This window comes from Melanaphis sacchari, unplaced genomic scaffold, assembly GCF_002803265.2.
Source record: "Melanaphis sacchari strain LSU unplaced genomic scaffold, SCAv2.0 Contig42_pilon_pilon, whole genome shotgun sequence".
Classification (NCBI taxonomy): Eukaryota; Metazoa; Arthropoda; class Insecta; order Hemiptera; family Aphididae; genus Melanaphis; species Melanaphis sacchari.
In genome coordinates, this window is record NW_020271275.1 from 3064362 (window position 1) to 3083265 (window position 18904).

At 27.5% G+C, this 18904-nt stretch overlaps 1 protein-coding gene across 1 annotated transcript in view; it reads right to left on the bottom strand.

Moving 5' to 3' along the window:
* Nucleotides 1-829: 829 nt before the first annotated feature.
* Nucleotides 830-18904, bottom strand: part of LOC112597559 (elongation of very long chain fatty acids protein AAEL008004-like) — a 33216-nt gene continuing 15141 nt past the window's right edge. The window contains exons 2-8 of the mRNA XM_025343660.1: nt 5761-5846; nt 5224-5495; nt 3823-3879; nt 3633-3738; nt 3416-3552; nt 3155-3304; nt 830-2305 (exon numbers count right to left, since the gene is read on the bottom strand). Coding sequence (XP_025199445.1) covers nt 2012-2305; nt 3155-3304; nt 3416-3552; nt 3633-3738; nt 3823-3879; nt 5224-5495; nt 5761-5812 — 1068 coding nt within the window. The 5' untranslated portion in view covers nt 5813-5846 and the 3' untranslated portion in view covers nt 830-2011. The remainder of the gene's footprint in view (nt 2306-3154; nt 3305-3415; nt 3553-3632; nt 3739-3822; nt 3880-5223; nt 5496-5760; nt 5847-18904) is intronic.

An 18904-nucleotide genomic window follows, 5' to 3' on the forward strand; every position in this document is an offset into this window, starting at 1 on the left:
AATCTATTTAATGATATTAATATAATTTCTTTATGTTACTGGTTATTTTTTGATAATATTGCGATTACAATGCATTATTAACGTATCTAGTACTTATTAAATATTATGTTTTACTAAGTATTTATCATAATATGAATATTACTTTAGGCCGTTCAAATTTATATCAATTACCATGTTGTTATTATAATAGCGAGAACACAATACGTATATTAAATTATACACTAATTAATAATAATAAATAAAAACTAAAGTTTTTTTAATTTAAATAATAACATGGATAGTGGATATATAAATGTATAGTTTACTTTTTAAATAATCAAAATAAATCTATTTTATAATTTAAAAATTCACTCATGTTATTGTATATAATATATAATATTTATTGTGTTATCTATAATAAAATCATACGTTTACCAAAATTGCATATAATAACGATGTGGTTTAGAAACTTGGTACCTACCTAATTAAACCAATAAACAATAATAAATTGCTTTTCGTTATTGTTTTTCTTTACATGTGAATGTTTACATAAATAGTTGTATAAACTATAATACAATAATACCGAATTTTTTGCAAATTTTAACTCTACTTCAAATATTGAATAACCATCAAAAAGTTTTACATAATTTTTATTTTTATTTCAATCATACAATTAATATTTAATTAAACAAGGCAAGAAATACAGGGCACTATAAATGACTGAATATTACATACAAACATTATAATTTAAATTACATAATATAACTTAATAGGTATAGTTATAATAGTCTGTTTGAACATATTTAAATATTGTAAACAAATAAAGAGTTTTAAATACAAACAAATCGTTTTTTAATTATTTTTATTTTTATTTTTCATCATGCCAACTTATACTTACACTTGGTATGATACATATATAGTTTCTATAGACATTATACATATTAAATACAATAAAATAACAAAAAAAGAAAAAAACAAGTCGAAAAATGGACAATAGATTTATATACTAATACCATTATATACTTAATAACAAAGACCTGAAGCGTTTAACAAGATCGCTGGTCAATACTTAGATTTTTGTCATTGTATACCATGGTATTGATTATTTTTTTTATCCTCCTCGCCTCCTTGCCTCGCTGTATATTTGCACTCGCGCAAATTATTATAAATTTAGTGTACAACGATCGTATTCTAACGACAATAGTTATAATATAAATTCATAAGACGTAATAACTACACATCTACACAACTTAATACAATATGTAAAACTATAGTAAAATTTAATGACATTAAACAGATTTTGACTAGCGGTCGCGCTGGCACGACGGACCAGACTAATATTATAACAATTATATTATTGTCATCGTATCCTGTGGTATTGAAAGACCACGACAGACGACCGCATGTGCTGAGTATAATAAATAATATAAACATAATAATAACAATAATAAATATAAATAAAATAATAATGTATACTGTATAATGTATATAATATACGACTGAATCCTAATACTTTTGCGATAATACATGAGAAATTGTCCGATCGCGAATGAACAACTGAGAATCGAATTAATTTTCTTTGTTTTTGAGCCGTCGTTGAAGTTGCATGGAACAAAATACTCGAAAATAATAATAATAATAAAAATAAAAATAAAAATGTACTTAGAACGTGAGAAAGGAAAATAACACACAAAAGTGATAGTATATTTATATTATTATTATCTGACTGTATCTCGATAATCAAACGAGTCAGTCAAAAACCAAGAAAGGCATTGAAAATAAAAATAAACGACATCGCGATAAATGATATTATATAAATGATTTTCGTGTTCAGTCGGTATATATTTATAGTATACACTATGTGTTCTATTTATATTATTATTATTGTGAGCGTTTTCGTTTCAGTTTTTTGGGATTAAGGGTATATAGCGTCACCTATTCGTACATGACGATAGCGGTAAGTTTAAGGGTAATTTTTCAGTGGCTTATGGGAGAGAAGGAAATCGAAAGAAGATTTGTAAGGCCTGTGATTTTACGCGCTTACTGATTTGGACACGAATGCCTTGTTGCCAAATGATGCCGAATTATCGGACAAAAATGCGCTGCCAGCTGCATTGTTAACCGGTGGTCGCGAATACATTTCTTCGGAGGAGCTGTCGCAGTCTGTCACGGCGGGTAAGAAACACGGTGTCGACGTCAGGTTGGACCAGATTGATTTGGCTTGGTTTTGGAAACTTGTATTCTTGGGCTGTGGTGAGTCCAGGACTCTGTTGTTCGCTCGGTCGTCGTCGTCCTTCTTCTTTTGAGCTATCCTCTTTTTGTCCTCCTGAGAAAAACGCTCGAAATCAATTTTGAATTCCATAATGATATTATAATATTTTTTACTATTTTAATGTTCAAAAATGTTTAGGTTTATGGGTAAATAACGCACACAACTTCTAATTAAACAACAATATTGACTTATATAATATACCATTAGCTAATTAATTTTTAGAATTTTTTATCGGCTTACTCTTCTTAAAAATAAAATTATAGTTTGCAGAAAATATTTAGAATACTTACTAAGTCTATTTGAGCCACATAATAACGTCAAACAGCAGTATAAATATTTAGGAACCGTAGACAGGGATTTAGTAAGATAGCTCATAATGATAAGTCCCTCAAAATAATTCCCTAGTTCCTTTTTCTAGGATTCATTATTCAACTTAAAGTAACATATAACATCAAAATAGTAACTTATAGTAAGATTTGACGGAAGACATTAAAAACAAATTCTTCGGTCCCCAACTTCTTTTTTTTTATATTTTTTTCTTCAGGTAAATTTCAAAAATTATTAAAAGTATTTTAATATGCTATTATTGCAATGTATTAGAAAGAAAATAACTTATTTTATTTATTATAATAAAGGATAAGGAAGAAGAATGTATTAAATCGAGAGGCCCACATTATTTTGTTGGCCAAGTTACCAAAATTTCAAATTCAGCGTTAGGTATATTGAATTTTTTTTTAAAAATATTATTGGAAGAACTTTTAGGTTTGCTCCGATACAAAGAATATCGCATCACGTAATTATATCCCGAATTTGTTTAATCTCAGTTGGGTACCTGAGTATCATTATTGATTTACTGAAGCTAAAGGACACAGTTTTTTGTCATTCGCATTCTTTTCGACTTACCCCCTTTTTGTATGAATGTTGGTAGAAGTTGTAGAACAGGAAGTAGAACATAACAGCGTGTAGTAAGATGATCCAAGCAAATGCCTTCGGGTAATCGCACTCAATGAATAGTAATTGGGATGCGTGAATGAACACCATAATGAATTGGATCTGAAACGTGGACAATATATCGTTGAATATTATCACTGTGAGATTTTCTAATACTGCGGGCTGTTACCCAGAAGAATATTTATTGACACAATAATAATAATATTTTCATACCATTTGGAGCACAGTCAAGTATTTCTTCCACCAGAGGTACTTCTGCATTTGCGGTCCAATGGCGGCCAACATGTAGTATGTGTACATAATGATATGCACGAATGTGTTGAGCAGCCCAAAGAACGTGCTGTGACCGCCTGTAAATGATAAGAATTTTAAAATAACTCCAGTAATTAAATTTAATTACAAGGTGCGTCCATTCAACAGGCAAACTCACCGGGTGTGAACTTAACGCCAAACCACACACTCATCGGCATGATTCCGTGGTGAATAACGTGCAGGGTGGATACCTGATCGTATTTCTTGCGCATAACGAAAAAGAACTAAATAAAACAAATATAAATACAACTATTAATATTCGACACGATTGGTTTAACTACTTAGATATTGCGAGTGTATTCACTTACGGTATCGAAGAATTCCGTGAATTTAGAAAAGTAGTACCACCAACATCCACGAGCTACCTATAAATAAAAATCAAAATGGTTAAGACGGCATTTTGAATAGGCAATTTTATAACATTACTACACAAAATTTTACGTTATGACCAAAATTATATAATTTAAATATATAATCTTAGAGTGTTCGATAAGTAACCCCGGGATTCGAATCATCCGTAATTTTTACTTCAATCTGGGAAAATTTTATTTTTATATTATTAATCATTTTATTTCGATCACATAGTCAGTCACATTTTGTTCACTTAATGTTTGAAGTTTTGTTTATACACTGTTATATATAGAATTCATCATGAACTCCATCAATTTTAAATATTAAAAACGAAATTAAATTATTTTTTTTTAATGTAGGGCTACACGTAAACGAAAATAAAATGGACTATATGGATTTTAGTAAACAAGAGCTACAGTTTTATCAGTCCATTAAAATATATTATTATGAATTAAAAAAAAAAAAACATTTAAAATACCTTGTTATTATTTTGACTAAAAAAATAAAATTTGAAACGTGATTATAGGAATTTAAATTCAATCTAGGAATAAATATTATTATGGACTTACAAAATTACTTAATTAATGAGCATAATCACGAAGAATGAAATGTAGGCTAGCCATGCTTGGAAGACCCAAAATGCACTGCTATTTGCAGTGATAGAATAGAGTCTTGTTAAGAAAAGACCTTTGGGAAGACTAAGAACGCGCTGGGGAGATGTCATAAAAGAGGATGTGAAACAGATGAGAAGTAGTTCCAATTGGAAAATTCTAGCATTGGACAGAGAAGGATGGAAGTTTGTTTGTGAGACGGGGTAGTCTTAAAAGTTTAATAAGTCCAAAAAGAAAAAGAAATCGAATTTTTAATAAATATACTTTTAACTAAATCTCGAAAAAAAAAATCGTAGCATATGAAGTCACATGATGAGAAATGGCCTATTCAACATCAATATAACATTAATGAAGTAATCCATAACTAAATAACAACGAGTAAATAAAAAATATAAACATTAAACAAAAAAAATCTGACTGATTATCTTGTCGAGATGATAAGTGATAAAAAAAGATGAAAACAATACTGCTAACATTGAAATAAAAAAATTATAAACTATTTAAAATTAGATATAATATTAATATATTATGGACTATGCTACCACACCTCAAGTTTCGTAATGTCAACATTTTTAGAAAAGGTTATCAAAAACTTGAAAATGTAATAGCATCAAGTTTTATGTTATATTTTTCTAACGATATTGTCCTTAAACATCTCTTTACGCTTACTTAGTGTACATGGATATTTAAAACAGGCGTTTATAAAGGATATTCTTCATTAAATTATTATGTTATCGATAAACTCACTCTCATTGCATTCGGGGATGTCGAGTAATCGACAGGTTGGCATCGAAGACTGTAACCATTGCCCCATGCACTGTCCCATGCTTCGTAGAAGATCCACGTAGAGAATATGACTTGCAGAAAATTGTAAACGATTAATGTTTTTCGCAGTTGGAATGGTTTACGGTCTCTCATCAACCTTGGTCCCAAAATTTTTACGATGAATGCATATGATAAGCACATGACTATGGTAGGTACAGGACTACTCATAAGGAACCAATCCTTCACCCTTTTATCTAAAAATATAAAATTATATTATAAGTCTTCGGGATACCAAACAAATTATTAAATTCATTTTTTCTTGGTAAAAATTTTAAAAACGAAATAAATTATCATTATATAATCATCCATTTAAAACAACTACAATTATATTATGCTAATATTAAAATATTATAGTATAAATATAATTAAGTAGTAACTAAATGATCAACGGTTTTATTTATAAGAGAATAGTATTTAAAATCATTATAAATATAATAGTTCATATTAAAAAATACTTGCCACTGTAATCGTTCATTAGGGTGTTATACCCTTGGACTACTCTGCTCAGCATCTTGATGTCTGTATTGATGTTTTATCTGTTCAACCTAAATAAAACAAAAAGCAAAACAAAAATTTAGTTTACAGATTTAAATTAATTACCATTAGGTATAGTGTATTAATTATATATCCAATTTGCATGGTATAAGTAAAGATTCATAATAGGTAAAAGTACTCAATTAGCGTTGTTTTGTATTTTAATATAGCCATATTAGTTGTTTTCTGATAACATAAATAGTATTTTAATACCATACTTCTAGTGACTTATTTTAAACATAATATTTCTTATAATACTTTTCAGTAATAACAACAAAATACTGATTTTGGGAAATATTAATTTAATTTTAACATTTCATAATGCCTGAACTATAAATTAACCAGTGTGTAACATAAAGTTATTGACTATTGTACAATGCATACATAAGTATAATAGTAGTTATACGCGTTAACACTGTTTGAAAATTACTCAAGGTTAAAATAGACAATTGAATTTTTTTATAAAATTTACATTAGGCAACTAATGCGAAACATGATTCCGATGATAAGCTAATGGCGGCTGATAATAAAATAATATATTTCAATAAATAATATTAACACTGTGATTAATAAGAAAAAAAAATGTTTACTCATACTATATTGTGTTATAATATAGGTATCCGATTGCAAAACGAGTACAATCTAAACTATTTCAGTGAGCGTTTTTTTTTTTGGACAATACGATCTCGAAGGTATTTATCTCCATTGAAAAACAAAAAAAATAATAAAAAAAAATCACGATTAAACTATAGAATTTTATTTCCAAATCTCGAATTCGAACCGAAATTGACGAAAGTACACTTCAACGGGGCCAAACGAATACAAACGGTAAGTAGGCAGGTAGGTATTATAGAAGGAGATACCGTCACCGGACAATACACAACTAGCTAGGATGTGATATAATAATAAAAATAATAAATATATTATAATTAATACATGGCACACATGACTGTCTCGCCGTCAAAATAAAAATAAAAAGATTACACATTATTGTTATTATTATTATGTGCATACTCTCTCCCGCATGCCACGGATGCCTTACGCGTGTGGATTTCGACACGACTGTCGTCGTTACAAAATTTCGAATTCGCAGGCTTTTTCCCACTCGCTCAAGTACTCCACCGAACGCTCAAACATTATAATAACGTGTATTATTATTCCACGCGATTGATCGTCGACGCAATCGTACTATTTTAAATTATCATATTATTATTATAAAATAAATAAGTCATGACTTCGGTGTTGTATATTATGGTGTATAAATATAATATCCAGCACGAAAATATCGTTATCGTGATGACGTATTATATTATTATAATGATTTAGACGGTTCAAAAAATATTTTATTCGTTCGAGCAGGCCTTGGACGTAATAACGAACAGTATTATATTATTATTATTATTATTATCATTATTATTAGTATAATGTGATGAGGACCGTATGGTAAATAAGAAAAAAAACGTCACCGCATGACGCGTGTTTGTTGTATACGGTCGATGCTTACATAACCATCCAAAATAGATTCGCGTACGACAAGCAAGCAAGAACATGCAAGTATACATTTATACGCAATTTTGTATTTTATACTGTTTAATAATATTATGTATATGGTTGCGGGTAATGTGCTGCTGTACCTGTACCGGATTAGATGTACCTAATAAAAATTCGCGTGGCGCACTTTGCTGCGCCGGCATGAATATTCCGTCCGTAATAAAGTATAAATTGTTACGTCTTTAAACAAGAGGTACTTGCTGAATATTAAAATATTCTACTCGGTGAGACAAAATAAGTGTGCAATGTCTATTTTCAAAACATTTTGGAAAAAAAAAGAAGATTTTTCGAGATCCTTCTGTTTTTATTTCAAAACTCTTTAAAGCAATAATGGGAAACTAGCCGCTGGAGTAACTTTTTTTATCTAGGATACCTTTTCTAATAGGAAAAAAATGTTCTAATAATCAGCTTTAAAGGAGATTTATGTTAGAAAATTGCTTCTTATTTGTACTTCTATGGGTCAAAAAAAGAAATTTCTCAATAATATTTTAAAAATCGTGAAAATTCAAAAACAATAAAAACATTTATTAAAATTATAATATTTTTGATTATTAAAAAGTTAGACCATACCTTTATTCAGAATCATCTTTTGTACGCGATTTAAACTTTATACAGAGATCTAACACAAAAAATACTTGAACTGTGAAACTATTTATGAATAAAAGAAAATTATAAGCCTAAGCTAGATTATCTTGACATAGTTTTCAATAGAGGTATTAAATTCTATAATGATTCTGAATATGTATGTACGTATAATATTATGCGTTGCTCGACCACAGAATTACATTTTTAGAGGTGACCACGGATCTTACATTTTGTATTTTAGGCAGAATATTTTCCTGAAAATTTAAAAGAACAAAATAAAATATTAAATATTAACTTTAAAAATATATCAAGTATTGATATTAAAATAATATAATCTATGATGATAAAGATATTGTAAATTAAGAGCAGTTTTCTGAAGGCAGAAACGCGGTAAATATATATTAATATTACCTATAAATGCATATATTTTTTTTTTTTTTTTTTTTGTTTTTGATGTTACTAATGCATTATTTTTATATACTCATAGTTTGTGAGACAATTTATAATAAATATAAAATATTATTGCATAATGATGAGAGATTTTTTTTAATAATAAATGTTGTATCGTAAACGTTTTACATTCAATTTTATATTGCGGAAATAAGTATATTATAGCTACTTATAACGTAATACAATATATTGGTTGTTTTATGTCCACATAGTTCGTTTCCGAGATTGAAAGCACAGCTGCAACACGAACGTTTGATTTAAAATACAATATGTTATATAATCTCATATCATGTCCATATTACGTTAAAGAGGATTACAGATATAAGTAAGTAGATACACTGCGAAGAAATCCAGTTATTAAAATTAATTTCTTAAGACAAGGATCTGATAAATTCTGATTCCTCGCTTTACAGTTCTCAATAGATTTACATCAATGCTTAAGATTTATCGATTACAATTTTTGTTTTTTTAACAAATACACATTTTAACATAACAGTGTCCACTCAAATTTCATAAAATAATTTATTATAAACTGAAGTATCTATAATTATTGTATTTCATAATGCACACAGCTTTTGAATTTAACCTATAGATTTTTGTAATGGAACTCTATATATTTGAAGCTCTTTCAATATTGACAGATTGTATTTAAGCCCGTAAAACCCTAAAATATTTTGATGGTTGGTTAGGTTATACTAAAGGTATACCTGAATAGGAAAGATAAAAATTCAAATCATATAAATCGCGCTATAAGACATGTATCTCATATGTATATATAAACTCTACTCGAGAAGATTCGATCACTACATTAGCCAGATTACCCTATTTTTCTACTAAATATGCCGCTGTGCACCATTTAAATTATACATATATCATGATAAATTATTGTTGGCGCACGCCAATAATATCAGCAGATGTCTACATTACGTATATCGGATGCGCGTATGGGATCTCAACGAGAAAACTTACACGTGCCATTTTTTCCTTCTTACCCCTCACCCGCTCTACCTTGAGCGTATTATAAAAATCGTTTCATCGAATTGTCACTCGCGACGGACACAATAAGGAAAACGAATCAAAAACTGAATTGTCTGTTCGAGCGTCATGTTAAATACTGCTGCGTATTATTTAAAAAAGCAGAAGCGTAAAAGATTTTTCGTAATAAGAAAATACATTAAATTTTAACATTATTATATCATCATTCATCATGTATAGGTATACGCATTATACATTGAATTTCAAATCCCAAGGATAAGTAAAGCCGATTATAATATTATTATTGTATACGTGGATGATGGTTTTTTTTCTCCGCCTAGTCTGTCTCAGAGATCAAAAGCACTCGTACTGCAGCACAAGCATTCGATTTTAAATCGTTGTATACTATCACATAATACATAGCAGCCTAAGTTATATTAAAGCGGTGTATAGCAGTTAGTACATTACAAAAAAAAAAAAAAACAGCAAAATGTATTAATTTAGAGTTAAAATATTAGTATGTTAACGTTTCACGCGATACGAAAATAATATATTTTTGACTGTGGTATTGACACAACTCGTTTAAATTTAGTATGGTTTAATATGTCACACGTGATATGACGGTTTTGTATACATAATAATATGCAAATGAAATCGCATATAGGTCTACGTTAAAGCCAGGTTTTCGACTCCATCATCCGTCATTTCGTGTGCCTTTTATCATAAATAAAGCCTTTTAGCGGTCATAATTACGAAATCATTATGTTCACTAATCGTGATCAACCGAAAATTTCCCAAAGTAGCTTTTGGACACGACAGACGACTAGGCTGTGAACCCGTTGAGTAGATATATTTATATCATCGTTTACGGTGATTTTGGATCTCGAAACATACCGTCACTGATAAAATAATTAACTACAGGTAATAATATAATATATACCTACCTATACTATACACGTTGTCGCGCATAACACGGTTTGCTCGATCTAAACCCGCAAGTGGAAAACTATTGAACCGCGTACATAGGCAATGGTTCGAAAACTGCTCAACAAAATGTGAATGTCGCGAAATCGCGATGGGTCTGAGTACAAGCGGCTGTGAGATGTTTTGGTAAAATAATAATATGTCCGCGCAGAAAACGACGGTAAATGCACGTATGCGGCCTCGGAGGAGGAGAGGAGTACGTACGAAAACAAAATAATAATTATACTGTGCGCGTAACTATTAGTCGCGTATACTATAATAATTGTACTACAGAATTTATACACAGGGTGGTCCTATTGTTACACGACACTTGATATTTCTTAACCTTACCTAATACAAACTGACTTACCAAACTATTATATATGTATTAAAATCTAACGTGAAAACCCCATCCGTCCGCGGTTCTAACCACAAGGTTAGTACAGGTTAGAGTCAGGACTTAGAGATGTCGAGTAATGTCTTGCAATAATTGTGTTATCAGCCCATATATATATATATATATATATAATAATATAATATTATACTAACTATATAGTATATGGTGTTTGGTGTACAATCACATACTTTAATAGTCATTAGAAAAAAAAAAATAATAATAATGATATAAGAAGAAAAAGAAACAACAGTATGCGAAATATCAAGTGGGTAAAAACACTAAAAACCATTCGAATTACCGAGTTATGAAAAATGTAATGTGTATGTAATATCTAATAAATATATTTAGATCCCTCATAACTTTAAAAAACAAATAAATATCTATTAAGCATAATGGTCAAACATGCACTAAAAAATAAAAAAAATACAATAATTGGAACTGCTAAACGTAAATTTGCTATGCCGACCATGCGCAAGACTGTGACGGCATTTGCGAATATGACGTACTCTTATAGGTGAAAGTTTTCTCTGGTAAAAAAAACAAAAAACAAATGAGAAACAATCGTAAACGGTTCATAGTCATAATATTATGTATGTATGTGAGCATTTTAATTTAATAATGTTCGCTGACAGACCGTATTTAGTAGGTACATTTAACGCGACCTTCATGTAAAAACAACTCTTATTACTTATCTGCTCGAAAAAAAAAACCAGAAAAATTTAAGTTTCGTTTTTGAAAAACCCAAACAATATCAGATACACTATTAAAAAATATACGTTCAGTATTTCGTTTATATTATGTAATTGGTCGTTTATATCATAAATAATAATAAATAATATATTATAATAACAATATTTATAATTATTAACAACGGTGATGTATTTATTACTGTTTGTCTACACAATACAGACTTCCAGCTAGACTTTTTGACCTTGTATCGCAGTAAATTAAATATTATCATATTATACAAGTTTACCCCGGTCCAACCGGATACAGTGTTTTATACCAGCACGGTCGTGACAAGTACTTCTACACTACAAAGTACCAGAAACAGCTTGTATGGTATGTTGATGATTTTTATGCGGAAGACTATCTCATCAAGTATTTACGATACGCGTACGGATTCGTATCGCAATACGAGTCGCAGTGAATTGATATCATATTTATTTTTTTCTTAATTGCAGTCTACATAGTTTTTAATTACACAAGAGAATAATTTTGAAAAATCATTATCTTCTTTCTATTATTTTTCAGATTAAGTACTAGAAATACAATTGTATTAATATCAGCTGGTCTGCGGTTTATAATATTTATGATTAAAAAATGTATAATTACAATCTATCTATTAAATAACTTAATTAATATTAAAACAATTTTTGAATGTAATATGATGATTACTATACAAAATGACTGAGTCTAAACGAATTATTTCATTTGTTTGCAATTTTTTCATTATTTCTTTTATATAATTTATAAATCTTTTTTCATCATTTTTCTTCCTGATATTCTTGAATCTAATACATAATATATAACTGATATACTAATGATAATAATATTATTGAGTTCGTAATAATTAATGTTTAACACATTAAAAAAAAAAAAATACAAATAAAAAAAAAAATGTAAGCAAGTGAACAGAACACATTTTTACGGTAACACTCTCATTACTAACGCATATCTTACCCAGTCAATGATATATTTATCAAAAATGATTAATCGTTTTACCAAATTTGAACAATTCACCTTTACCACTGTACAAATGAAATCTCTTGGCTTTTAATGATTCTCGTCACTACAACGCGAGTCAGCATCATCACCACGTATAATTAAAACTCAAACACCACGCCGACAACTAGTTCGGTTCAATAATCATATCCATACCTTTCCAACAATAATATAATGTTTATAAAAAAGAGAAAAATAATCATGTCTCCGATCAGCGAATTTAACTCTATTACTAGTAGGTTTACTCGTATTTATCGTCTATTCAGTCGTTCTGTTAAAGTGTGAGTCGTTCGCATTTGTACTTGACTTGTTTCGGTCTAATATACGATTAAACTATAATCTCACAGTTATATACAAATAACGATATTATAGTGACTAAAGATATTTGATTCTTACCTATGTATGTAATAATGGTTTCGGCACCATATCATATAGATATATATTATATGATCTAATATAACCTGTACGTTTATTATGTGGTTAATTTTATTTTAAGTGCGAATTTTCATCACCAAAAAGCTACTAAAATGTTTTTATCAGATTCATTATCGACAGTATTGTTAAAAACAAGTATATATTATAAATTATAACTTTTTCTTTCTCGTTAACTCATCACATGAGAGTTAACTGTTTGTACATTGCTTACGTTCATGTGTTCGTTTAAATTACAACTAAATACATATTATTGGTATAAAATATATTATAAATATATGTTACTATGTCAGCATGTCATTTCATATACTTATAAATTTTATAAAATGTATGTAATATTTTAATTTATATTTGTACCTAATGATTCATTTGAAGTAAAGTGTTCATAATTATTTCTAAAATTATTGATATTATTGAAAATAATTTTTACATAAATAATTTTAAGCAGTTAAATTAATTATCTGTATCTTACGATTAATGGTCATTCCACATAATAAGAAAATATATTAAAAATTAATATTTTTATTGATAGATAATAATAATAATGTATAGGTACAATGTACATTTTACATTTGCTTTTGGTTAAATATAAAAAGTAAAAAAAAATAAATAACTGTTGCAAAGGTTATTTCGAAAAAAATAAGATAAATTAAGATGATTAGAAAGTTGAATAAAATATAGAGATATACGGTATCACAAGTGTACTGTCTTCTCTCTCTCTTACTCGTACAGTGACTACGACTTTTTCACCACAATATAGATATTATCTAAATCACGAAGAGTGATTTTTTTATATTTTTTTTTAACAATTTGCAACTACATATATACAAGAATATATGTATAACAATAATACTAAAGGTTTCTTTATAAAATCTAGTTATGGTCTTTTTTTTTAATGAAACGCGATCAAATCAGTTTTGTTATTATATTCATAAGCTAGTTTAAAACTTGATATCAAGCATAAAAAAATTCATTTTAATTACCTTAGGATCAAGGACGTACGCGTGATAGTATTGCACTTTTTTAGCTACTATAATGGTCGCTTATCCTTGAAAAAAGTTTATGCGATCCTCGCACCTTGACCGTAACTAGAGCAGATCGTCATCCCGTTATTAGTATTTAGTATAGAGTAGTTTATACATTTAACATGTTATACGTTTTAAACTATTTATTATTATTAGCATGGTATAAAATCTCCATTAGGTAATAAGTTTAGTGGTTTGATTTTTAGTAATAATCAACGACAAATTCAAAATTTTCATTAGTCAATATTATAAACAGTCATTTTGCTAAAATCAAACTAAGTAGGTAAATATTTATTTATATTTTTTACACACGCACGAAATTTTGTTTAGAACCAATACTACTAAAAATATAATATTGTTATTTGTTAGTAATGTTGTAATACGCGGTTGGCGTGAGTATATCGAATAGTCCACGTAAACATTCTTAATCGTATCTGTTCAGTGCTCTAACGTGATTTAAGTTGAAAATTACAAGGGTTAAACCACTAATGTTTTAAATCAAAATAAGTTGTTTTCAATGAATTATTTCGTAATTTTTAAATTGATCCATTTAAAATTAAAATACTAATTTATTACTTAAGTTTCTTTGTATTATTAAGTAATTTATATGAAAAAAAAAAACTGAAAAATATTATGTTTTTTTTTTATTTGCTACTGTAAATAATACAATTATACATTTTACTTTCAATATTTTATTAATTAAAAAAAATAAAATAAACATACGTGGATTTTTACGGTTGAATAATGACAAGACATAATATTATTGTTTTTATTATTATCATCACATTTGATATAGTTTCCAATGTTTCTATGCATTATTCGGTTTAAAATTTTCGATCACAGTGGGAGATGGAGTAGAGTTCAATAATTGGGTCAAATTGGGTTAATTTGAATTAATTTTTAATCGATTTAATTGATACACGCTGTATATGTAAAAAGTTTGTTAAATGTTAAATTTTATAAACGTATTATTTAGACATTGCATAATGTACCTAAAATTGGTTTTTAACATCTGTTTTTTTTTTTGGAAAAACTGTTAGACATATCTATGCATACGAATAATTTTGATTTTTGTTTTAATTCTCAGAAAAAAATTTCCCTGAAAAAAACAAAGGAATTATGCATTCCTAAACGGGAATATTACTAATAAAAACCAATAAATTCAGGTAACTAATATAATATATCAATGAATTCACGTTAATTTAAAAATATTTACAGATATGTTTACATGCGATATATACATACAACTCTTGTACTTTATTTATAGATTATGCATTATTATATAATTATGTATTACACCCACCAAACGATAAATTGGGTATTTTATTAAATACTAAATTTTTTTTTAAATGATAACGTATGTGTCTTATTATGGTTTTGATATCTTAAAATGATTTAGGTTGATATCCTGAATACTGTTTTAATTATTGTTTATTTTATAATTAACTCGTATCCGAAATTCTTTATTAAAACAATTAGTTTTATTTTTAATCTCAAATTGTTGACACATTCATAGTTTATATCTAACCTTCATTTTTTAGATAACAATAATACATTTCTAAACATTCAATAGGAATACATATTAAATAGTAATTAATTTACACTTACGCCGTTCCAAACTAGATGTTGTACACAAAACTAAAATATTTCAAAAATATTTGAAGAACATTATACAGTTTATTGCGGGAAGAAAAATTTACTCAATTTACTGTTGGTAACAGTATATTATAATACGGTCGTACAGTATTTTTACAATTAAACTTTACTGTCAGGTTGGTTAAGTACAGGACCGACGAAAGGGGTAGTGCAACCGGTGCACCTGCACAGAGCCTCTCGTAAATGTGGAGCCCCGCGGAAGCGAAACTCAATTTAAAAAAACAAATTGTTAGTGACTAAATTTCATGATACTATTAATAATAATATTATATTTTTCAAACTACAGTTGAAATAATAGTTTAGTAATATCTTAGACTCTAAATAACACATAGGTGTACCTGGGATTTATGGCTCTCGCCCTCTTTCACGTGGCTGTATGTAAACTGCGGCAAAATTAACCTTTTTCAAAAAGTCTATATGTAAACTGCCACAAATTAAGATTATATAATCTGCCACAAAACCGATAAGATACATCATACAAACTGCAGCAATTTAATTAGATACCTATTGTATTATTATTTATTTATTTATTTTTTTTTTTTTTTTTTGATTATACGATTTTTTTAAATAATTTTTAATATAATAATAATATTTTTTTAATTTTAAAATTGGTTTTTTGATTATACAATCATTACGATCTAATTTTTAATAATAATATATTTTTCAATTTTAAAAATTGGTTTTTCTTTATTTTTACACCTAATACTCTAAGAGATACTAATAGCTGTCATAACACATAATACGTAATATACCTAATTAAACAATAAACGTGTATAAGTATATAAAATAAATTGCCGCAGTTTGTACGATGTATCTTATCGGATTTGTCGCAGATTGTATAATCTTAATTATTTTTTTGCCGCAGTTTACATATCGACTTTTAGAAAAAGGTAAATTTTGCCGCAGTTTACCAACTCCCTTTCACGTAAACCGCACGTTAGCGATGTGCGCTAGTGACGCAGAGGAACGGGTTGGTTCGGTATTCACCTTATCTTACCAGATAGTCTACGAACCACTATCACCGGGCCCTAGGGCCCGTTACTTTTCAAATTTGAACGACATGAGCAATTGGGGCCCTTTCTCTCAGCAAGTGCAATGATTTTTCTTACTATCTTGCGCTTGTCCTACAACCACCACGTTGCATCCGAAGTACGATCCTCAAACTTTAGGGGCAACATATCAAGTTCGGCGTATGATGAGACTCCCCTCTTCATAATAACACGATAAAATACAATAAATAATACAAATTTATAATATTATGGTTGATAGTATGGTTTACAATGAATAATTATGAGAATTTTTGTGGTATAGTATAAGTATACTATGTCGAATGTCATCATGTCGATAATATTATTTTGAGATCTCAGTATTTAATTTATTTGTGTTCTTCTAATTCTCCTAAAATATGTATTATTGTAAACATTTCTTTTAATTTTTTAAACTTAAAAGCAAAATTAAGGAGTATATATTAAATATTAATTGTTGTGTGTTATTTTATTTAAATTATTTTGCACTGCCCTCCACAATTTGAGCGCCAGTCCTGATTAGGTATCTATAAATAATTTTATTTGCGTGACCCAGTCATATTAACTTTTACTTATTATACAATTTAACGATTATAAAATTCCAAAGTTTTAAATAGGATTGATTTTTTTTATTAACATTCACTGAAACACTTTCAATGTACTGTGTTTAAACGAATTGAACTATAAAAGCAATGTCGTAAGATAGACAGAGGAAAATACTATTATTATTTGTATTACGGTTAAACAAACATGATTTAAACGTGAACTTATAGATCGGACGCGTCTGGACATATTAAACGAATACAACATACATGCAGACAGATTTTAACAAAATTCAATTGTGCAATTGGTTCATTATTTGCTTATTAAATAAGTATATTTGTTCAGTACAAACATAAAAAATATAAGTAGTTTAAACCCGAAGACATCGACAAGAATGTGAAAGTCCGCCATTTTTTTTTTTTTTAATTTTTTATTTATATGCTCTTTTATTATTTTGAAATGTTTTGTAATGGTTAAAAAATGTTACCTACTTAATATAAAAATAGCTATAAGTAACTGTTCAAAAACTTGATAATAACTTACAAAAAAGTAACTCAAGTAGAAATTAAAATTTTTATTTCCCTCCGTAATAAGTACATCAGTAAAAATCACTGAACATTCATCACTTTCAGTTTTTCAAATAAAATTAGGTATTTTTTCAAAGGTGCCTATTTGTTTGAAAAAACAGCTTAAACGGACAAAATCACAAACATAGACTAAACAAACATTTATTTCCATATACAATTACGTAGAAAAGAATTTAATTTTAAATATTTTCTGAATACTACGCAACCACGACACTGAATAAATTTTGAAATATTAGCTTAAGATTACTACAAATTATTTGATAAATCATGTTTGTAATGACTATTTAAATTTTAGATAAATATAAGGACCAACAACATCTACTTAGTTACTTACTCGTGCCGATTAGATATTATATATTTTATTTGATTTTGATGTTTATAGGTAGAATGATATTTTCACAAATATAAAAAATTGTTATTATTAATAAATTATAATGATATGCTTAAATCAAGATATAATATCGTATATTTATTAATAATAAAAAAAAAAAAAGTAGTAATAAATATAAAAACAGGACGAATTTTGCGTCAATACACACAACAGACAACCTCTACGCTCATTTTACTCATTCATAAAATATATGTTCCTATATCGTAAATATGATGAAAAATAATATAATAATAATTATTAACTAATTTTAATTTTTTAAACGATAACAAGATATTTAAATATCACTTAACTCTCAACGTAAATTATTTTACAGTATTCTACTTATCATAACAATCTAGAACTTATTTTATAATATGCATATTACTAAACAAAATTTTTTTTAAAGTAATCCAACTATAATTATTACTAATCTTATCTTTGTTATTATTTGCTTGTAGTAATATAAGTCGAAATTTTCCAGTAAAAATGTCATAACAACAATTTTTTAACGATTATTTATGTTTAAAAATATTTTGTTAATTAATGATTTATCAAAGAATAAAGTAAATTAAAAAAAAATTATATACATATAATATACATTTAATATACTATAAAGATTAAGTTTATGAGGGTTATTAAAGATTAAAAATAATTCAATAACGCAAAGCTAATGAAATATATTTCTAAATTTAATTAAAAAATATTTTAAACGTTTATAATATTAATAAACTTATAATTGTATTTAAAATTAAAAATTAAATAACATAATTTTTTTTTTTAAATTT